This window comes from Neovison vison, chromosome 1 (assembly GCF_020171115.1).
Source record: "Neovison vison isolate M4711 chromosome 1, ASM_NN_V1, whole genome shotgun sequence".
In the NCBI taxonomy this organism is placed as follows: domain Eukaryota; kingdom Metazoa; phylum Chordata; class Mammalia; order Carnivora; family Mustelidae; genus Neogale; species Neogale vison.
Window position 1 is genome coordinate 132,865,892 of NC_058091.1, and position 24,702 is coordinate 132,890,593.

Sequence of the window (24,702 nt, forward strand, 5' to 3'; positions counted from 1 at the left end):
AGTCAGAGCAGAGAACTGGCAAAACAGGAGTGACAAAGTATTGTGTATCTATGTTTAGATACACTGGGTCCTCTGGATTATTTTTTGCATACAGTGCTTTGCATACAGTGCTTAAATGTTTTGCACATCACTGTGACTCTCTTAGACTCCTCCTCCTGCATTGCACTATAATTGCACTGCATTGCACTGCAATGCACTGGGTGTTGCCAAGGAGTTCAAATTCAAAATCTATTCTAATCACTTGGATGCATTAGATTGACATATATAGGAACTTCATGTATTTTTTTTTTTCACAATTCTTCATTATATTCCAGTGGAGCATTCAAAATGAAAGGGATGTGGGAGCTAGAGTCATTTGGACAGACAGTCTGTGAGCCATATTTTATTTGAAAGGGGTCTGTCTTCATCATTAAGAAAATATTTTCCTCTATTTATTCATGGTTTTAATTGAACAAACATTTGTTCCATGTCTATTGTGTTCTGGACGCTTTTCTAGGTACAGAAAAGACAATGGTGAATTCTAGAGTTGGCGACTTTGCTCTCCACAGTCCAGAGTTTCATGTTACGTAACATTTTAAATACGTGGTTGGAGAGTTTGAGGTACCATTTTCTCCACGTGTAATCCTCATTGTTTTGTGGAAGCAAAGCAAAATAGTCATTCTTTGTGTTCACGTATTTGGGTTTTTGTTCAATTATTTTACTAACAAGTGTGAGAATTTTATCGACTATGCAGGATCCTGACAGAGAGAAGTACTGGTTCCTTCACATTACCTACCCTATCAAATGTGAATATTTACATAGAAGTAGGAAAGGCAATTTCTCATTCTGGTGGCCTAAAAGAAGCCCATGTCAGGGATTTGGACTGTGTCAATAAGACAATATGTACCTGACACTTCATCCAAGTACATATACCTTCTTGACACCAGCCTGCCATTGGTCAAACCTCACATGCCTCATTTCCCACCAGTTCCAAATGAAAATAGAAGTTGTGGTAGACCATTTCACTCTCTTCTATCTTAGAGGTATCAGAAAAAGCCAATTTGTCAAATGACTGGTTAATGACTTAGACTGACTTACAGCAAGTTAATGACTTAGACTTACTGTAATATCTGTACGATATTACAAGAGAATATCGTATCAGGAAATGTTCAGATAATCTTTGACCCAGCTTCTTGCAGCTATAGATAGGGTCTGGGGTGGGGTGGAAAGAGATCCCTCTATTCGCTGAAGAAAAGGTGGGAGTGGAATCAATTCCAAATTCATAAATTAGAAGTAAATAGTTAAAACATTTCTGAATGAGGAAGGATCTTTTTTTTAATTGAAGATCTATTTAAATAAGTCTAATTATCAAAAGGCTTTACTGTATATGAATAATAATACCTATTTTTCTAAGTAATCTTTACATCCAATGTGGGGCTCAAACTCACAACCCCAAGATAAGAGTTACATGCTCTACCAACTGAACCAACCAGGCACCCCTATAATATCTGTTTTCCTAAAAAGTCAAAAATACACTTAAAAGTTAATGGTCAAATGGAGAAAACATCCATTAAAACATGACAGAAGGGTTACTACTAAAATACATATAAAACCCTATAATTCAGTAAGAAACACATTTAAATACTCATAGAAAAAAAGCCAAAGGGACATTTAGAAGGCAATTCACAAAGAGGAAATACAAATGAGTGAATGATAAGCATACTAAGAATATCTAGTAACTAGAAACAAAGGAATGCACCTTTAGAAAAGGATGAGATCGCATGTCTTCTATGAGATTTAAAAGGAAGGTTATCACATGATGTGAACATGAGTTGGTCAGATCCTCCTTTCACTTCTATAGAAGTATAAATTCAGCTTCTCTAAAACACAATTTTACAATATTATCTAATGTCTTAGAGACATCATATTGTCTGAAACAGTATTTCTGGGTCTCTAGGATACTCCACAAAAATAATCTAAAATGCGAACAAGACCCTGAGTCTTTTTTTTTTTTTTTAAAGATTTTATTTATTTGTCAGAGAGAGAGAGGGAGAGAGAGCGAGCACAGGCAGACAGAATGGCAGGCAGAGGCAGAGGGAGAAGCAGGCTCCCTGCTGAGCAAGGAGCCTGATGTGGGACTCGATCCCAGGATGCTGGGATCATGACCTGAGCCGAAGGCAGCTGCTTAACCAACTGAGCCACCCAGGCATCCCAAGACCCTGAGTCTTAAGACGTTCATCAGAATTATTTATAAAATGCACAAAAAAGAGAAACAATCTATTATCCAGGAATAAAGAAATATTGAAATATTTTATACTGCTTCTCTGGTATAAAATAGTGTGAGGGCATTAAATGTTCCTGAAGTAAGTAAAGAATATGAAAGTATTTATCATACAATATTATTAAGTTTAAAATCAACATACGAAGTTATTCTTACAGAATAATTACAATTTTGTAAAAATAAATACACATGGGAAAAATCGGAATAAATTTATCAAATGATTAACAATGCTTTGTCTAGATGATGACATTATTTGTGTTTTTAAATTGATTTTTTGACTCTCTTCTGTAGTTTCCCTTTTTTTCCTAAATAACATATTCTTCCTAGAAAAAACATTTAAAAGAGTAATGCTTTTTTTTTTAAGCTATAAAATTCAGTTCAGATAATTACACTCAGGTCAAGAACTTCCTCACACAGGTCAACGTTCCTACTAGAACTATGGGGAGTAGAATTTTTCTAGTAGAAACCCTTCAGCAATAAATTACTCAGGCTCTTGAAGGAATAAGATCCAATCAGTCAATGTAGAGCTTCCGGGGCCCAGAGCTAGACAAAATTCTCTGTTAACAGCCTACAGAGCAGACTTGATCTCCTTTGTGTTCCTATAATACTAGCCATGTTATCACATGTTTTGACAGGACTGATCCAAAAGCCCAGGAGACTTCGGATTGTTGCCTTAATATTTGGACTAAGAATGCTAACGTAAATCAGTCAACACACACAAATTCATACTGGCATCTTTCACAAAGATGAGATCTTAGGATTTCTGTACTCTTTGCCTACTTTTATGCCAGAGCAAACCCCATGTCACTGACCAGATGCCTCTGTTGGTGGTAGTGCTTGCTGTAGAGAACAGAGCCACTCAGCTCACCATTTTAGAGAGTAATGTTGTGCAAACATCAGTAAAGAGATCTTTCAGCTGACATATTAGAATGACTTTATGCATACAAAAAATACAGGTATTTTCCCTGTGGGAGATTACTTTATCTCTATCATAACCTAAAGACATTTGAAGAGCATCTGCTTCTAAAACACTAGCAAAACCTGGGTTACTGAGAATGTCTAGCACTGATTGGACAGGATAAGCATGGAAGACAGTGAAGGGCTATGCTGAGAGAGTGCACAAAACTTGTTTATCCCTCCTGGACTTTTTCAGGCTCATTCTTTATGATGTATGAACACTTCATCTGTCTTTGCTTTTCCCTAATCATTTTTCCCTCCATTACAGAGCTTCTCACTCCTCCTGTCCATGCTTTCTTGTGGGATAATCCTTCTGTTGTATTTTAAAGCAAACCATCATTTGTTTTAGGTAGCAAAATATTAAATCCTAGTTATTTGGTGCATAAATTCTATGCTTCCTTTTTCATACTTTACAAGTAATCCTGATAATAAAAATGTGAACCTTGGACAAAGAAATGCATGGTTGCAAACACTCACCTTATTTTAAGTGAGAAGAGATGTACTGATGTTGAAATAAATGGTATATAACATTATCTGATAATTTTTTAATCCTTTGGAAGTCTAAGCTTCCAAAATCGTACATAATGTACTATTTTATTTCTTTAAATTCCCAAGGAACCCTAGTCATTTTAAATAATTGAGTCATGCTTCATGTAAAGCCTCTTATAAGATCTACCCATATGCACCATCCTTACCATGTTCCACAAGAACATGTCTGAAATCTAACAAATGAACATCTTTGCCTAGAGGGCCACAGGACAACTTAGTGGTCAAATGAAAGCTGAATGATCAGGAAAGTCTTTCTTTCCTTCCCCAAAAAAGCAACTGTAACATCACTGCAGCTGTGTCATTGGTCTAAAGAAGGAAGAATCGAGGAGTGTGCTCACCTCCCATTTCACAGAAAATTATATTGGCTATCATATGCAAACTCCCTCAGTGCCCTGCCACAAACCTCCATGCTTTTGCCTCAACCTTATCTCTTTCCTTATCACCTCAAGGGACAGGATTTTTTCCCCTAAATCCTGGGTTTGTCTCCGTATGTTCTCTCCCTCATGTCTTCAGAGACCTCCTTGTGCATTTATCCTCACTTGGTTAACCATTTACAGCATTTTTCTCCATTTTAGAATTTTCATATGCATACAAATATATTCAAAACAAACTCATGCTTAAAAACCACTATTCTTAAAAAGATTTTATTTACTTAATTTAGAGAGAGAGAGAAAGAGAGAGAGAGCATCCTCGTGTAGTGGGGACAAGAGCAGAGTCAGAGGGAGAGAGAACCTGAAGGAGACTGCATACTTGCCATGTAGTCCCCGGTGGGGCTCTATCCCAGATGGTGAGATCATGACCTGAACTGAATCCAAGAGTCAGACACCTAGCAGTCTGAGTCACCCAGGCACTCTTAAACACTCTTTTTTAAAAAAATGTTTTTTGGGTGCCTGGGTGGGCTCAGTGGGTTAAGCCTCTGCCTTCGGCTCAGGTCATGATCTCAGGGTCCTGGGATCGAGTCCCGCATCGGGCTCTCTGCTTGGCAGGGAGCCTGCTTCCTCTTCTCTCTGTCTCTGCCTGCCTCTCTGCCTGCTTGGTCTCTCTCTGTCAAATAAATAAATAAAATCTTAAAAAAATAAAAAAAAATGCTTTTTATAGGCATTTTCCATGTATAGCATAGCTTTGTGTATAAAAAAGTCAGTAAGTCCTAACTCTATGTCCTTGTCCTTCACTCAGTCCCTTGCAATTGAACCTCTTACTCAACAAATCAATGAAACTCAAGACTTCTTCCACATGAATTAACTGTCTCTGTAGTTTTGCCTGAGCTCTAGACTCATCTATCCATTCTCTTACGGTGTTTTTCCCCTTGACAATATCAAAGATACCTTACGGTCAGTAGGAATGAAAATTTAACTCACTAACTATCTCTTCTAAATATTTATTCTCACTATGTAGTCACCAAAAGAAATGAAATCTTGCCATTTGCAATGACGTGGATGGAACTAGAGGGTATTATATTGAGTGAAATAAGTCAATCAGAGAAAGACAATTGTCATATGATCTCTCTGATATGAAGAATTTGAGAGCCAACTTGGGGATTTGAGGGTAGGAAAGGAAAAAATGAAATGGGAGGGATACAAACCATAAGAGACTCTCAATCTCACAAAACAAATGAGGGTTGCCGGCGGCAGAGGGGTAGGGAGAGGGTGGTTGGGTTATGGACATTGGGCAGGGTATGTGCTATGGTGAGTGCTGTGAAGTGTATAAACCTTGCAATTCACAGACCTGTACCCCTGGGGCTAATAATACATAAGATGTTAATAAAAAATTAAAAATTAAAAAAAAAGAAAGAACCAGATAAAAATTGTTTCTATATTTGTTATAAATCATTGTCAATGTCATCTTAAAAGGTCTTATATAAGAAACTTCTCTTATAATTTACTGCCAAAAAATATGACCTTTGTAAAAATGTAACTTTCTTTTCTGTTACATGTAATCGATGTATTTCCCTTTTTGCCATTCCTTTACAGGAGCTCAAAATTTTAAATTCATACAAGTTACAATGTTAATATTATTCTTCTTTAAAGAAGCAGATAACAATAGAAATTTTGTTTATAAGAAATGATTTTTCAGTATTTTTCAAAATGTTAAAGCAAACCTAATGCTATATTAGAAGTTAACAAATCTTTCTTGATTGTATTGAAAAAAAAAATATTTGTTCTCCATGTAATCTCTGTCTATGATAATGCTACTACCATCCTCCCATGGATGCCCAATTCCAAAACTTAAGGTTATACTAAATGTCATTCCTCCCTTCACCTTCAATTTCCAACAAGCCCAAAAGTTCTATGTATGTCAACTATCTCTTCAATATGCCATAACTATCCACTTCCTGTGTTCTTCTCTTTAGTGAAGGCACTTGACATGCTGCCTAGACTATTGAAATGGCTTTGTAACTAGATTTCCCTGCTTTCAACCTGACCACTATTAAATACACTTTCCCTTCTATTAGTAGAGTGATCTTCGTAAAATTAAAGTTATTGAAAATCTTTGTTTTTTCACCTTACCAACAAATTCAAGCTCCACAACATGATATCAAGACATTTATCATCTAGTCCTTGACTACACTTCTAATCATATCTTAGTCAACTGCCATTGCCCCATATCCTATACTCTAGCCATATTAAAATATTTTTGAGTGGCCAAATATCTCATAATTTCTCAGGATCATATGGTTTCATACACCTTCCCTTTGCCCAGGAACTTTCTTCCCTCTGTTTATCTTCCACTGAGATTATATTAAAACTTTGAAAATTACTCAAGGGTTGTATTTCAACCAATGTGTTTGGATGCTACCCCAATCCTCCTCCAGACCTGAATTGATTCCTTTTCTCTGTGCTCTTAGAGACTTTTGTGTTGACCTCTTCCTAGCACTTCTTTTTTTAATTATGGTAAGAGCATTTAAAATCTATTCTTTTAACAATTCTTTAAGTAAATAATACAGCACTGTCAATTACAGGCATGATGTTGTACAGCAGATCTCAGAACTCAATCATCTGGCGTAATTGAAACTATGTCTGTTGAAAAGCTACTGTCTATTTCCCCCTTCCCTCAGACCCTGACAAGCACCATTCCACACTATGCTTCTCTGACTTCAGCTATTTGAGATACTTCATGTAAGTTGAAACATGGAGTGTTTGTCCTTCTGTAACTGGTTTAATTCATTTAGTATAATGTCCCCAACGTTTATGTTGCCGCATATTGCAAGATGTCCTTTTTTTTCAAACCTGAATAATATTCCATCATGTGTGTCTACCACGTTTTCCTTATCCATTCATCTGTTGATGAACATTTAGGTTGTTTATACATCTTGGCTATTGTGGAATAATGCTGTAATGAACATTGGAATGCTCATGTCTCTTTGAAATCCTGATTGAGTAAATTTCTAGAAGTGGAGTTATTGGATTATATTACAGATCTACAGTACTTAAAACAGTATGTTATTGGCAATAAATACAGACAAATAGACCAACAGAATAGACTAAAGAGCCCAGAAAGAAATCCATGCATATACAGTCAATCGATCTTCAGCAAGGGTGCCAAAAATATAAAATGGAAAAAAGGATGGACTTTTCAACAAATGGTGCTGAGAAAACTGGATAGCCACATGCGAAGGAATGAAAATAAACCCTTATAACACACACAAAAATCAATTCAAAGTGGATTAAAGACTTAAATATAAGACCTGAAACTAAAAATTCTAAAAAAACACAAAGAGACAGTTTCAGGACATTGGTTTTGCCAACGATTTCATGGACTCCTATCCATGGCTTTTAGAAATACCAGCAACAAAAGCAAAACTGAACAAGTGGGACTATTTCAAAATCAAAAGCTTCTGCAAAGCAAAGGGAAATATCAACAGAGTAAAAAGTCTTTCTAGCACTTTTTACACTGCCTAGAATTTGTTACTTTTCTCATTTTTCCTCACACACACACACCTTGCTTGCTAAGTGAGTGATCTGGAAAACAAAACCCTACTATATTCAGGATCAAAGCTGAAGGATGATTCTTTTAGTGATTTGGCAGGGGTGGGAAGAATGGGAAGGAAGATTAGAAGGAAGAGAGAAAAAGAATTTTACATAAGCTTCCTGGGAAATTTGTCAGGATATTATTGGATATCAAGGGATTAACAACTCCTTGTTTCTTGTTGGCCATTAGTTTGAAGAAACCAGTATAATGCTTTACAGAAAAATTTCTCTATTGTGGAGAAAATGTTTCCCCAAAAGTTGATTAATTTCTCAGCCAGTCTTCATGATAGATGTTATGAATAACCAATGGCATTTCTTTCTCTTTCTTTATATATATATATATATATATATATATTTATTTATTTATTTTAGGATTCTATTTATGTATTTGAGAGAGAGAACACATGAGACAGAAAGACTGGGACAGGGAGGGGCAGAGGGAGAGGGAAAAGCTGGCTCCCTGCTGAGCAAGGAGGAGCCCAGGGCCTGAGCAATCCCAGGGCCCTGGGATCATGACCAGAGATGAAAGCAGACACGTAACCAACTAAGCCACCCAGGTGCCCCACCAGGGACATTTCTATCTTAGACATGTAGACGTGGTTCTAACTTCTCTTCTTTAACCATATTCTTACAACCTCACTGCACAACAAGACTGGAGACTGAACACAGTTAAGTACCAAAAGAATTGAAACACCTTACCTGAGACAACACAAATAGAAAATTAAAGAAGAAATAATGAACAGGAGGATGTAAATGAGCACCGTGAGCATTACACCAAGAATTCCCGAATGCTCGGTTCTCACAAATACCCAGTACAGCTTTGCTGCATCAGCTACAGGAGTCTCGTCATTATGTGTAAGCCGCTGAGGAAAGAAAACACAAATGTAAGAAATAGGATGGAAATACCATTCATTGAGTTAGATGAATTTAAATATATAAAAACCATATGATACCATATTTGTTTTTAAATTAAATTCTCAAGGTACTAAAGATCACTAGATCTTCAGCTATATAAAGGAAAAGAAACAGACTGGGTTTCCATAGCTGGTTTAGCAGGTTGGTGTGTGTGTGTGTGTGTGTGTGTGTGTGTTTTCTCATTTTCACTATAAGCTTTTAAATGTGTATACTCTACATGTAATTCATAAAGTAAAAGCCATGTATTATTTATGTACTATTAACTTCTGAATTTAATGAGCACAAGATATAAAGAAATTAAATATGATGGTGGAAAGATCTTTTTCTCTCTGAAGCAGATTTGAAAGGAATTTAATTTGTACTATGCATAAAATAGGTAGCTTATTTTAGAAAATTATAAAAAAAGTTATCAGTATATTTAATGTGAGCTTGAAAACCAAAGTTTACATTACGTCAATTTAACAATAAGTCATTCTTTTAGACAAGGGACAACACATTCTATATTGAGTTAGAAATAAATATAAGGCAATGAGGTCTTTAAAAACTAATGTTTAATGTTAAGGACCTAGAACATTGACACTTGATATCTTTGACCTCTGATTTTTATAAAACATAAATGCTCCGTAATTATGATTCTTATGGTATTAGGTGAAAGTAATATGTAATATAAATGTAAATAAAGTGTGTTTTCTTCAGTGTAAGAAAGAAGGAAGAATTTCTTTAGTTTTTAAACTGACAATTATATAAATAAGTATAGCTTAAATGGACATATTCAGAAAGAATCCATATCACATATGTACAAATAAAAACAGAAACTCAGGTTAATCCATATTTTCCTTACATCAGAATATACTTTAACACTTGGACAATGACTCAAAGTCAGATATTCTGACTCTCAACTGATGTTTCTTTCACCGCCACAGGAAAATTTCGATTTTTATATTCTGTATTTGTTAATGGGTCAACCTTGCGGAATGTGAATCTGTTGCTTGGACTTCAGGCAGAAGATCTGTAAGTGTTGTCATACGTTTCTCCTATTCTAGATCTTCCCCTTCTGCTATTTCTTAAAGGCAAAGAAACAGATGTGGGATTCACTGACAACACATACTAAAATTGATACACACATAATGCCTATAATGTAATCTAATCAGCAGGTGCTAATCATTCACTTGGTCCACATTCATTTTGGGAATGTCCACCATGTGTCATTAAGCTCTGAAGATAGAAGAGTGAATAAAATTAGACAAAAGCCCTATGTTCCTGAGTTTACATTTAAGTTGGGGTGGAGGTGGTGGATAAACATGTAAGCAAGATTAAGTTATTAGTATGGTAGATTAGAAGATGGCATTTTGAAGAAAAACATGAAGCAGAAAAAAGTACAAGAGGAATAGAGGTGTATTACTATATACCGTGATCAGAAAAGGTATCATTTGAACAAAGACTTGAAAGATATAAGGGAACAGGTGATATGCCTACTACATGGCATTCATCACATACTGCCCATACTAGTCTTGTGTGTGTGATTCTCTAACTAGACTGGAAGTTCCTGCCTGGATCATGCGCAATGACTCTTACATTGTATATTGTACACAGAGTATAAGTACCATCACTTCATTATAATCCTCAACCTTGTTTCTTTCAGTTTATATGTATGATGCCTTAGATTTTTCAATAATTTTTCAATATTCATTATTCAATAATATTTAATATTTTTCAATATTTCAATAATATTTCAATATTTCCTTAGATATTTCAATATTTCCAATTGGTTGTCCCAACAATATTGTGAAATGAGGAAGGTATGTGTTATTATTTGTAGGTTATTACTTTTTGGTGGTACATATGAAGAAGTTGAAGACTGACTTACCCAGCATCATATAGCTGAGAAATGGCCGAGCTGAGACCAGAACCCACTTTCCCTTACTCCAAGTCAATGCTCTTTCCATTAATCCATTATAATGTCTAATGGATTTTCAAGAATGATTTGCTGAACGAAGACACTTGTATTCTACCCTCGTTTGATCTTTGTTCTTATGTGTTATCCTTATCTGTCTACACTGAGGACAGAAATCATGCCATACTTACTCTCTTTCTTTTAAAATCCTGTGCAGAGAGTATAGTCAATAAATACATGCTGATCAATTAAAACATTCAATACAAATTCTTCCTCTACTTTTTATCTAGATTGAGGCTCAGGCAGAGAAAGAATTTATGAACTTGGTGGAATTGTTGTTTCATCAACAGGGGTCCGGGAATGCATTGCCAACCTCTGAGCCAGCAAACTGAGAGACTAACAAAATGTTATTAGCAACATCAACAGCCACCCATGCGTCAGCCTCAAATCATTCCATCTGCCACATCTCCTTCTGGATTGCCATTTAAAAAAAAAAAAAAAAAAAAGAATCCAGAACAAAATGTATCAGTAAAATAAGGTAGCCTCTTTCTTGGCTAGCTGATCAGGATCAAATAAGGACAAGTGATCCCTGACTTTCTCTGCTAAAAGGAAGTGCTGAAAGAACTGTAGGTATGAACCCAGGCAAGTAGAATCTCATGAGTGACTTTCAATCTATGATAACTATGACCGCATGTGGAGTGGTAGTTCACTGAATTTAATGAGCATGCAAATCAACTGGAAGGGCTGTTCAAACACAGTGGCCCCTTCTCAGAGGCTGGGCTCCTTCCCAGACTTTTTGACCCCATAGATTTGGTACGGGGTCTGAGATTTTGCATTTCAATTTGTACTGCAATTAAGTTCCCTGGTGAAACTGATGCTATTTACCCAGGGACCTCACTTTGAGAACCACCACGTTGGAGCAGTACTTCTCAAACTTGGTGAGCTCATGTTAAAATGTGAATTTTGATTTAATTAACGGGCATGTCCATGTGTGGACTCCAAGGCTGCTGCTCTGTGGATGACCTGCACCTTTGAAGGTTTTTTTTTAATGACAGCAAAATTAGATGTCATCTGCAATGAAGCCTAATGGATTCTAACCGGAGAGTCTATAATCATGCAGATTAGGAACGAGACTTCAACTTTTCTTTCCAAGTGGAGAAAGATATAGGTGCTCTACTCATCTATTAGAATCCAAGTCAGCTTCCATCAGGTTACAGACCTCCGAACTGGTGCTGAGATGGCCTGCTGGAGGCGACTTTCCTGTAGATTACATCAGAGGCCCCAAAGTAAATTTCTACTGCTCATTTTGTCAGCTGTCTTTGATACAGTGGCCCACTCAGCTATTAATCTCTCTAGAGGACCTGACTGGAATAAGGAAAGCCATTCCAGGAGGGCTGCAGTCACTCCTATGATGAGATCTCAGAAGATGACAGAGCTGCTCATCCTCCCCAAATGGCTTCACCTGTGGGGTTGCACCGAGATTGGACTGGCACCCCATGTGCTCAATAGGCCTATCAGGCCTCTGGGAGGAACTGGCAGATGCCATGCAATATGATCCCAGTGGAAAGCAAGCAGCGTTCCCCTTTACACTTCCTGCTCAACCAACCTTGATCCTTCGGTCTTTCCCTCACTAACCAGAAGTCTGAGGGAAGTCAGAATCTGGACAAAACCCAGTTGGCTCCAGCACAATCTGCCTAGAACCAGAATGCAGCTCATGATGGGGGTAGGGGTGACTTAGAGATGGGGTTGAAAACACACCTACTCTGACCTGTCATCAAGGTGTGCGATGGTACTGAGACTTCAGACAGTCGTTGCTGGCTGGAGTTGGAAGCACGTCAGCCTTCCAAACATTGACAAACTTTCCATGGTGCCCGGCTCTTCCTTCAACCCTCAGCAGCAGGACTAGAAACTGGATATACTGGCAGGCTCTATGAGCACCGCTTTAAGTCCTTTTAATAACGCTGAATGGTCTGCATGGTTCCAGAGTCAACTATCACATTTGTCTGTAGGTCCTGAGCATTTCCAGCAGAGGTAATGCTACTAGAAATAAACAGAATCCTCACTCAAAGCCTAAGAGGCCATTAATGGACTCAGTGCATCTGGGCCCCCAGTTTTGTTGAGAACACCCCAGGAACCCCGAGCAAACAAAAGGAAAGGGAGAGTAAGGAGCCTAGAACCTTGTCGCAGTGCGATCTGGTACACATACCAACATCTTTGGCATCACGTAGGTATCTGTTACAGATACCTACGCAGAATCTCAGCCCCCCCAGCTGATGACTCAGAATTTGTATTTTAATAAGATCCCCAGGGGAGGAATAAACCCAGAAAAGGGGGAGAAACCCAGCTGTGGCAGAGCGCAGCCTGAGAAGTAGAAATGAAACAATGGCTTGGTTAGCTCCTCCTCGCTGCGACCACAGCACCGGGGAGCCTGGTCTCACCAATCACTCTGAACAGCGATTTGTCTTCAGTTCTATAAGTGCATTTCAAACACTGTTAATGAGGAGAGTCCATCAGAAGGCCTCACCTCTGTGATCTATTTGGCACAATGGATACAGTCTCGACACATATAAACCAATTGCAGAACTTTTCTTTTTCTTCTAGAAAGGACAAATACACCAGTTATGGAATAGTATTTGATCAATTAAGATAATTTTATAAATGACTGTTTGATCACATTGATGTATTTATAGTATCCATCTGCTTGCTCTCTTGCTTAGAGCTATGTTTCATAGCCAGCTCTACGGTATAAAAATGTAGTTAAAATTCAGATTTCCTTTTATTCCGTGAGCATGATGAAAGTCAAAATAAGTGCCTATGGAGTAAGTTTTTAAATTTCATTTATTACTTAGAATTGTTTAAAAAGTCTACTTTTTTGAGTCTATTTATTACAGAACAGTATTAAATCAAAGAAAAGAAGTAACCTAACCAATTGAAGGAACTACTGTATGATTCCTTTTTAAATAAAGTTTGGCTGTGAAAATCTTTATTACTAAAAAGAGTCACCAACAAAAAGTTACCAAATAAAACTTCTCTGTAATAATTGTGAAAATGCACCAATTAGTTTGAATGTGATTGCCAACATTATTTCCTGCTTTTTCTGCAAATGTTCATTTAAGACTGTTAAAAACACTTCAGTTGATTATAATAGACATCCATCATTTTTATGATGAGGAAAAACTTAATAACTTCAATTTAAGATAAATATTGACATTTTCATGATTACTGGAACTTCCCACATCAACCGATTCATGCACTAAAGCTAAATTTTATGTCAAGAACTCATATCCCGATTATTTTACTTGACTTACCCCCAGGGCAGTATCCACTATAAACACTGCCAGTGGGTCTAGAACTGTCCATAGTCCCATGGTAATGATTAACTTTGACAAGATGTCAGGGCAGGAGGCAAACAGTAGCTGACAACCCCATCTGATCAGAACCAAAGGAAGTACCACTGTATTCAGCACTAAAGGTCCCACCACAACCACGAGCAACTCTTCTCTGATTTGAAGTGAGGAAGTTGGGTAACAAAGCTCCACCGTGAAAGGGGAAAAATGGAATCTGTGGGAAAACAAAGCAACCACTTCTGTGTAAACAAGAGAAACTACACAAGACACCAGGTATACAAAATAATTTTCAGTTTATATGCTTTCTTTTTTTATATAGAAAAATTGACACTTAATATTACCTCCAAATTGGGTGTTAGAAGGTTTCATCTTTTCCCGACCCCATAGGACCACCATGAGAGCTCCCGTTCCAGTAGAAGGCAAATTCTATCTTGGCCATTGTTCTTATGTCATAGGCAACCATAGAAAGAAAAATAATTCTACCCACTGAGCAGAGCATTCTCTAAGAACTGCCCTGCAGATAATACACAGTCACCGGTAGGCAGTGTGGAATGCAAAATATACCAGTGGACATAGTAATGAGTCAACCTCTATCTGAAACCAGAAATGTAAACCAGTCTAATCATTCTTTCGAGTCTTAACATACCTGATGAATTTTGAGTGATTCCTCTAGATAGATCCTCAAATACAGAACAACACTGCTCTGCTACGAGTAAAAATATCCTATCCCTTAGCTGTTTGAAAAGGGACAACTTGACACAACCTAATAACTGAAGGGTCAAATCCAAGGTGAGCCCACTCATTCAGGCAGCCTTGACCCAGGTGTTGCTACCCTTTTTCTATGGCCAAGTGAGATCTCGTTCTGCTCTAAGATTTCCCTCCCCTCTATTTCAGCCACATTCTGCTCACATACCCTTTTTCCCGGCTCTCTACTAAAAAAGAGTTCTTCATTTTATCCACTCCTTGACCTATGCTTTGGAGGAAGTTTTATGCGTTGTTCTTATGCTTTGTCAATGTCAAATGAAGTAATGTGTGTACATTTCACAGCAGAGGACCCAACACAGACCAGTAGGAGAAGAAATGCTCCCCCCACTGTGGTTACTGTCATGTCTCATAACTCCAGTGTGATATGGAACTAATGTAGGATTCGAGCCTGCAGATCTAGACAATAGCCAACAAAATACCCTATCTTATCTTAGGTCTTCTGATGCTTAAGAAATCAGATAAACTGGGCTGCCAAGACATTTTTCTTGCAGTCCCACTTTATCAACAACCAATAAAAATAGAGCTTTCCTTTTTTTTTTTTAATTTTTTTTAATTGTAGAAGTAAAAGAGCATTACCAAAAACAACTAGCTCAAGCCTATGACATTTGTCCTTTCTGCTTTGGAATCCCTCACCAGAAGAAAGAACAAAGAGAGAGAGCAAGAAAAAAAAGGGGGGTGTAGAAAGGAAGAAATATATCCATTTAAAAATTCTCTCTAGGAGATATGGTAATTTAGTATATGTAAATGTGCATATTCCAGGTCATTTATATATTTGTGATTTAATTTCAAAACACAGTCAAAAACTCTATGTGTGTATATATAAAATACACACATACTCTTTTCCACAGTGACTTAAAGTTGTTTGTGATCTTCTTAATTGAAAATATACACACATCTTTATTTTTATCTGCAACATCTACATTTGAGAAAATGAATTTTACTTCTATTGATTTCTATCTGTTTGTCTATGTACAGTGTCTATGGAATCAGGTTTGTGGAGAGATACCCTGCAAAGTGTCGTCTTTTTCCAGAGTATAATGGCCCAGAAAGCTGTCTGGGCTTGAGTTTGGTAATTGTTTGAATTCAGTCATTTTGCAGAAGAAGCAATCTTTGCCTCCCTGAGCATAGGTGATAAATCACACTTACATTACTTCTAAAATACCTTCAGCCCGAGTCACTCTGATAAAATCAAAACAGAATAAAATACAGCTGCTAAATTCCTTTTTGGGTTCTGCTCAGAGGGTAGAACATACTTGAATCTGCTAAATTTTAGAGAAATATTGATGTGCCAGATACATGTTGTCTATACAGGCCCATAAGATGAGACTATAACTGTAATCGACCTTCTTGCTCTTAGGTAAAGACATTTTTGTCTCTTCAAATCATACCCACATTTTAGGTCTTTGGGCAAATGGACTGAGAGGAGTTTGCACTTTCATTTGGCCGATCAAGATGAAAACACATCCCTTTGACTTGTAGGGGAAAGCACTCACTTTGTAACAGGAGTGGAAATGGCCCGGAGGAACAGCCACTGGCTAAGGTAATGCAGGTAGAGCCTCAGGAACCAGACGGAAGCCATCAGCAGAATGATGTACCAGAAGCCCTGGCTTCTCCACTGAGCTAGCTGAAGCTCTGAAAACACAGACACCAGCACGAAATGCAGATGCTTGAGGAGTCCCCCAGGTCCAGTACCACGGGCAGCGGAAGAACAGCTACAAACACAGCGATAATGAATTTGGAGCTTAAGGTACATGCCCAGCAGTAAAATAAAGTGAAACCATAATAAAGACATTGTGAAAGTGAAATGGAATGAAATTATTTCTTAAATACTTGGGGACGCCTGGGTGGCTCAGTTGGTTAAGCAGCTGCCTTCGGTTCAGGTCATGATCCCAGCGTCCTGGGATCAAGTCCCACATGGGGCTCCTTGCTTGGCGGGGAGCCTGCTTCTCCCTCTGCCTCTGCCTACCTCTCTGTCTGCCTGTGCTCGCTCTCTCTCCCTCTCTCTGACAAATAAATAAAATCTAAAAAAAAAAAAAGAAAAAAAAATTATTTCTTAAATACTTGGACTCAGATTACTTGAGCTTCTGTTTGCTGTAATGGAGGACTAAGAGGGGCCGTGGAGATGGGTATCAAGGAGGGCATAGATTGCATGGAGCACTGGGTGTTACACACAAACAATGAACCATGGAACACTGCATCAAAAACTAATGATGTACTTATGGTGACTAACATATCGTAATAAAAAAATAAATTAAATAAAAGTGGAACCATGGAAAGAAGCATGTAAACAGAAATGGAAAACAAAATCAAAATGAGGTATCTCCTCACATCAATCAGGAAGGTGACTGTCCAAAAGAGAAAAAAAGAAAAAAGAAAAAAAAGAAAGTCGGAAGATAACAAGAGTTGAGGAGGGTATGGAAAAATAGGAACTCTTGTACATTCCTGGTAGGAATGTAAATTGGTGTGATTGTTTCGGGACACCATATGGCTGGTTCTCAAGAAATTAAAAATAGAGCTACTGTGGGGTGCCTGCATGGCTCGGTTGGTTGAACGTCCAACTCTTGATCTCAGCTCAGGTCATAATCTCAGGGTCGTTGGATCTAGCACCATATTAGGCTCAGTGTTGGTCATGGAGCTGCTTGAGATTCTCACTCTTCCTCTCCCTGTACCCTCCCCCCACCCCATTTATGCTCTCCCTCTCTCTAAAAATAATAAAATAAAATAAAATAATAAAATAAAAGTAGAACTACCATATGATCCAGCAATACTCTTTCTGGATATAGATTCAAAAGAATTCAAAACAGAATCTCAAACAGATATTTGTACACCTCTGTTCATAGCAGTATCATTCACAAGAACCAAGAGGTAGAAGCCACCTGACTGTCCATCAAATGAAATGTTATTCAGCCTTAAAAAGGCAGGAACTGCTGACACCTGCCATGACGTGCATGAACCTAGAGGACATTATGCTAAATGAATTAAACCAGTGAGATAGAGACAAATCCTTTATGATTCCACGTATATGTAGTAGCTAGAGTAGTCAGATTCATGAAGATAGAAGGTAGAATGAATTTTACCAGGGTCAGAGTGGGGAGGGTCTTAATGGTATAAGGTTTCCATTTTGCAAGATGAAAAAGTTGTGGAGATTGGTTGCATGATGATGTAAATGTAATTAACATTGCTGAGCTGTATTTTTAAAAATGGTTAAGATGATAAATTTTATGTTATGTGTAGTTTACAATAAGACATTGTAAGAGAAATATGGAAATGAATTATTGTAAGTAATAAACTTATTTTAAAAAATCTTTAAAATCCATTATATACTCTTGTTTATCTCACCTACCCACAGCGACCTTTATTAAAATTAGATTTTGTTATTTGTATATGCCTTGTTAAAAGTTAACTATTTTTAAAAATGAGTTATTAATATAGGAGTTATTAATGTCATTAATTATTGATGAGCTATTAATTAATAAAGAGTTATTAATATGCCATTGGATGTATGCAAATGAGAATTTGAAACTTTGAAGTTCTCTTATTCCTTAATATAATACTGACATTCTGTTGAAACTAAACATAAAATAATTACATCCAGGGTATTCTGATTTCAATCAGGTTTCCTCTCTCTGTTTGGTATTGGGATCAAGAGATGTTTTCAAAGTTTCTAAAATTAGAGTTTTTGCAGGAAAGAAGATGAAGAAGTATCTGAAAATAAGGTAGAGGCATGAGGAACCAGTGTGGCTCAAATGGTAAAGTGTCTGCCTTTTGCTCAGGTCATAATCTCTAGGTCCTGTGATCAAGCCCCATATTGGGCTCTCAGCTCAGTGGGGAGTCTGCCTCTCCCTCTCCCTCGGCCTTTCCCCTGCAGGGAATATACAATAGAGTTTCCATAGCTTAGTGACTACAAGTATAAGCTCTGGACTCTGTCTGTCTACATAGAAGTCCTTTCAATGCCTTAGTTTGCTCATATTGGAAAGGGGGTATGCTAACAGTACCCACACCCCAGGGTCAGTATGATGACTAAGTTAAGAGCCATGAAAGACTCTGAACACTGCAAAACCTGCACCTCCATCACAAAATAACAAATACTCAATCCACTGCTTTACCCTCTTCCCATATTTACCTGAACTACTTTGAAATAGGCTGGCCTTCCATCAAGACCAAGAAATGTAGGAGACGATGTGATTCCTTTTATTTTTAAAGAGATATAAACAGGATATGCATATGTTGCTTCACTCAAATAGTAAATATCATCAGTGTATACCATCACCAGCTTAACAAAATGTCAGTTTTGTTACATCAGTGATCAATCTTTATAATAACTAGGTTCCAAGTCCTGTGCTAGCATGTCTGATTCTATTCTAGAAAAATATTCTAGAGTAATTCAGTAAATTTCTCAACCAGAAATGGTCCTGATTAAAAGCATCTTTCCAAAGGAGAAGCTAGTATGATAGGAGGTATCTCAGCAGCAGTTGAGGCAGTATGAGAACATAACAGAAAAGAAATTCATAGACAGATTCAAAAGATTGTATATACAAAAGCTTATCTCTCTCTGAAGACTAAATATAATGCTAATTGATCCGTGAAAAGGAGAAGATAAATAATAGAAACAAGAGTCTTTGCAGAAATAAAATTAAAAAACAGTAACAACTAAGGGGAGCCTGGGAGGCTCAGTCTGTTAAGCATCTGCTCAGGTGATGATCTCAGGGTTCCGGGATCAGGATCCCTGCTCAGTGGGGAGTCTGCTTCTCCCTCTCCCTCTGCCTGCCTCTCTGCCTACTTGTGTTCTCTGTCAAATAAATAAATAAAATCTTAAAAAAAAAAAACTGATAACAACAGAAAGTAAAAGAAAACCCATATTGTCCTTAGAATTCCAATCCATGACTTTAGCCTTTTGGTCTGTGCAGGACTCATGAGGCACTGAACTTGACGCTGACAGTTCCCTTGTGTTGTTCTTGTGTGTATTTTCCCATGAAGGTGTGGAGCATCATCCAAGCCATCGACGTGCAGTCTGTACTGAGCCTGCTTTTCAATTATACAAACGAGGAACAACTAAACAGGAAACAGACCCCTGAGAGGTTTTGGTTTCCCAATGGTAATAGGGTCCTCATAGAAGGATTCCAGAATACCTTACTACATTTATCATCATGGGAAATGAAACCCAGAACTTTCTACACTGCTAAAGCAAATATTCTGTGCATGCTGCTCTTCAGTTAATTATTCTGTTGCTATTGTGCCTCTTCAAAGAGAAGAGAAAATCAAATACAGATTTGGCATTGTGTGGTTTGCAAAAACCCAGAAAATCTCAGATGATGCAAAACAGAAGAGACAGTAGCTTATTTGACCTTTGGAAATTTCCACTGTTCTTTTCATTGATATAAATGACTAAGCAGTTTAAATGTTTATGCATAGAACCCACTATAAAGTCATTCTTTTTTCATTAGTTTCACTGATAAATATTTCCCACCCACATTTAGATATACATATTTGTTGGTGGGGCACTTGTGTTAGGGCAAAGAACACTAAAATGTCACCATGAATCATTTATATCGAATTCAAAATAATTACTTTGTACTTAGTGAAACAAATCAGTATTTGTTCTTATTTGTTTGTTTAACAGTGATACCTATAGTATCTGGATCCCGATAATTAGAAAAGACCTGGAATCAATCATTTAGAGTCTGAAAAATTATATACTGTGAAGTTAGAAATTAATACAGGACTTAGTTGATGTTAGATGATGGCAAATAAAAGTAAATATCAATAAGCTTGTTGGGTGAAGAAAACTTGTCAAAGAGTACTTTATAAACAATTCCCATGCGACCGGGATAGTCCTTTTCTTTTAATCATTTTGAATTTGTACCTGAACTCCAGATGGGTACAGACAGAGAATTACAGCCACAATTATGCCTCCATATATTGTTCTTGAAATATATTTCATTCAAAAGAAAATTCTGCATCCATGTTTTGAAATTTTCTTGAAAGCAAGCATCTCTTTTATTCCTGTCTACATGTAAGGCACATTATAAAAAACCAGTGCCATTGTACACTATCTTGATCCACATTTCAACTGTTCTTTCCTTCCTCTGTAATCTTTCTTGGTTATGTACAAAGAGTATGACCATCAAAAGGATAATAAATGGCCTCTGCCACTGGGGTGTGTAATACGTATAGTGGGAATTGATTTGTTGGTTATGAAGGAAGCCATAGAGCACACAGATCACTGCAAAATCACATTGAGGCCAGCAGCTACTCCTCAGTTCATGCAGGCGACTCCTCCATCGCTCACGGGGTGAGCTGCCAGAGGCTGAGAAGAATGGTCAGGTCATCCAGTATTCAGCTATTAAATGAAACCTATTTCTCTGAACTTCAGCCACATTTCATATGACACACATATATCCCCCTTCCATGCCCAGTCCTTATAGAGACCCGATATCAAACAAGATTTCTATGATCCATCAGTGTAATAAAAAAAAAAAAAAAAAAGACTGAAATTGCTTTGGGGAAAAAAAAAAAAAAGCATGGAATGCATTCTTAAACTCTCTTCGACTGTGAACAGAAGTCCTTAGGGATTTGTAGACAGCCAAAACCCATCATTCATCAGCTGTGCATAATAATCCTTTTAAAAGACACTATGGATAAATGGCACTAAAATTTCCATATTCCCTTCTTCTGCTATAACGAACCATAGTCTAAATGTAGCATTTTTTAAAGCAAGTTATTTTTTTTATTTTTTATTTTTTTATTTTCATGTAGTTCTTTTATTTGAGTATTTCTCATTTCTCTTTTCCTCATGTTCCATTTATCAAGTTTTGGAACATGGAATCCTCAGTGACTGTGAGTCTTTTCCTAAGGCTTAGTGGTCAGCATTTCAGGGAGTCATTCTAATACGTGGATAGGTCATACCGTGTTAATGGTGGAGAAAGCCTCATCATAGTCCCTCAGACTTTTTCAGAAGCTAAGCAAACTAAAGCATCAAGAAGTTAAGCGATTTGCCCAAGTTGACAAGAGTTTTCTAACTCCTGTCTGCTGACTTGCCATGAGGAACTCTCCATCACTTTAGCAATAGAAGAAACTCTAGACTGTCTGAAAGTGAGCCCCTTTATTTGAAACCTGAAAGAAAGAAAGGGTTCTTCCTTCGTGGAAGCTGGTTTAACGGGACACAACTCACTCGTTCACCAGATCATTATTCTATGAACGTATATGTCAGGCCCTGTGATGACATAGTAGGCAGGATAACCACACCCCCTCTAGTCCCCAATATGTCCATACCTAATCCCTGTAACAGGTGATTAGGTGAAATTATATGGCAAAGGGGAATTAAGATAGCAGAATGGAATTAAGTTTACTAAGCAGTTGAGTTTAAATAAAGAGAATATTAGGGATAATTTGGATGGGCCCAAGGAATTCATAAGGGTCCTTAAAAAGTGAAATTGAGAAGCAGAAGACACAGGGAGACAACCAGAAGGAGAACCAGAAGAATGGCAGTGTGAGAAAGACTTGGCCCAAATTCATTGGCTTTACAGATGGAAGAAAGGACCCAGGAGGCAAGGGATAAGGCCAGCTACTAGGAGCTGGAACAAGCAAGGAAACATTCTCCATAGAATAAAATGTAGTTCTGCTGTTACCTAATTTTAGCCCAGTGAGACCCACTGCAGACTTCTGACCTCCAGAACTGCAAAATAGTAAACTTGTGTTGCTTAAGCCACAAGCTTGTGGTAGTGTGGGAAAGCAGCAATAGAATGCTAATATACATGGGCTCTGGATTTTCACAGATGAGCAACACTGTCACTCATCCACAGAAATGTCATTCTGTTGGTAGAGACAGATGAGTGAAAAGACAAATAAAATCTGGGGGGAAGTGTTACAGTGACATCCAGAATGCTACGGGAGAAACCAGGATGGACACCTATCTCAGACTGGGCTACAGAAGACTTCCCTCCTGAGACCTGTGATCTAAAGAGAAATTAGACAAATGAGAGGAGAAGGAACATGGGAAAGCATGGAGAGCATGCCATCACATATGCCATTTTCCAAAGAATAGAGTTCCATTCCTAAAATGGAAAATAATTTGAATTGGGTGGAGAATGTCCAACTAGGTGAAGAAAGTTACAGCAAGAGAAGGAGTCAGCTTGGGGGAGGCCTGGCCAGTGGGTGCCATACTGAGGTGTCTGGTCCCCATCCTGCCACTCTCAGTAGCCCCTGGAGTATTTCAGAGGGAAGGGTATGGCAGGTGGGGGGTTTCCATGTTTTAGAAATACTGCTCTGACTGTAGGGGGGAAATAATAGGGTCCAGTCCAAAGGGTTCTGAGAATGAGTTACTGCTTAGATGATGACCAACTAGTATTGCTCAACTATGAGTAGAAGTGTAGAGCTTTCAGAAGGATGGCATGGCTGTTCTTTGTTGTCATGATAACAGGAAGGGTGGCAAAGACACCAAGCTTCCTGAAATGTGCTTGAGAGTCTCAAATGATGAAGATCCCTCTGCCCCCTATATGAGTTCCCTATAACTACAAACTGCTATAACTACAAACTGGGTGATTAAAAATGACAGAAATGGGGATGCCTAGGTGGCTCAGTTGGTTACTCCTCTGCTTTTGGCTCAGGTAATGATCCCGGGGTCCCAGAATCGAGTCCAACGTCTAGCTTCTTGCTCAGTGGGGAGTCTACTTCTCCCTCTGCCTGCTGCTCCCCCTGCTTGTGCTCTCTCTCTCTCTGACAAATAAGTAAATAAAATCCTTAAAATTTTTTTTTAAAAAATTACAGAAATGTATTCTCTCACAGTTCTGTACTGAAAGTTTTAAATCATGGTGTTGGCAGAGCCAAGCTTTCTCTGTAGTTTCTAGCGATGGTCGGGGGTCAGTGGGTGGAGGAAGAAAGATTGGGTGGAGGAGGAAAGATTCTCCTTGCCTCTTCCAGCTTCTGGCGGCCTTAAGCATTCCTTGACTAGTGACAGCAATAATCCAATCTTTACCTCAACTTTTCCATGGCTCTCTTCTCTTCATTTGTCTGTGTCTCTACAAATAGAGACACCAGCCATATTGGATTAAGAGCCCACTCTACTCCAATATGACCTCATCTTAGCTTACATTTGCAATGACCCTGTTTCTAGATAAGACCACGTTCTGAGGTACTGAGGCCTACAACTTCAACATATTGTGTGAGGGAATACAATTCTACCATTAACACCCCCATGCGCCAACAGCATCCTAATAGGGGAAAAGAGAATTGGAGAGGCGGCGGGATAAACAGGTGTATCTGAGAGGTATTTAGCCAAAGTGAATAGGACTTGGAGACTGTTTCAATATAGGGTCTCCAAGAAAGAATAAAAAATGGTTCCAAGGTTTCTGGCTCAGGTAGCTCATCCAAAGAGTGAATGAACATATTAGAAAAAAGGCATTTGTTGAGGAAGAGGGAAAATTAAGGAAAACAATAAGCTCATATTGACCTGCATATGGAAATGTTCATGGTAAATCTAAGAGAATTTGACCAATAGTCTGTTGTCCTGATGGAAATGGGGTTCAAGACATATCAGAACTGGAAAACAGTTTGAAGTCACCAACATGGTAATCAGAAGTCATTCGAATAGTTGAAACCTATTGTCAATATCCAGCATGTGGAAATGATGTGAAAACTGAAAAAAAAAATTATACAAATGCTAGTCCCTAGGATTAATATAAACATTCACTTTGAATGGAATCACCTATCATGACCTTGAACATCATAAACCCAAGCACTCGTTGAAGAGATTCTTTTCCCATATGCTGGTTTACAGCTGCAAACCCACTTAGTGTAGACAAAGCCTTCCTCCTTCATTCACTGCCCTAAAGAGTAGTTTATGGAAAAGAGTGGTTAAGTAAGTGAGAATTTTTGGCATAGACAGTAATAACTAAGGTAATAATAGCAGCTCTTCTGTACTGAACACACTATGTAATATGTGTATATTATATTTAATTTACAGGGCCATTTTGGAGGGCAGGTGTTTTTACGTACAGATGAGGAAATAAGACATGAGAAATTTCAAATTCTTTGCTTCAGATCATACAG

The 24,702-nt window shown here is 37.9% G+C and overlaps 1 protein-coding gene across 1 annotated transcript in view; it reads right to left on the reverse strand.

The window, feature by feature from the left end:
* The window catches only part of LOC122908058, a 354,429-nt gene that overhangs the window by 69,917 nt on the left and 259,810 nt on the right, over window positions 1-24,702 (reverse strand). Inside the window, 3 exon segments of the mRNA XM_044250725.1 lie at window positions 8,434-8,597; window positions 13,852-14,104; window positions 16,149-16,367. Of these exon segments, the coding sequence (XP_044106660.1) occupies window positions 8,434-8,597; window positions 13,852-14,104; window positions 16,149-16,367 (636 nt within the window).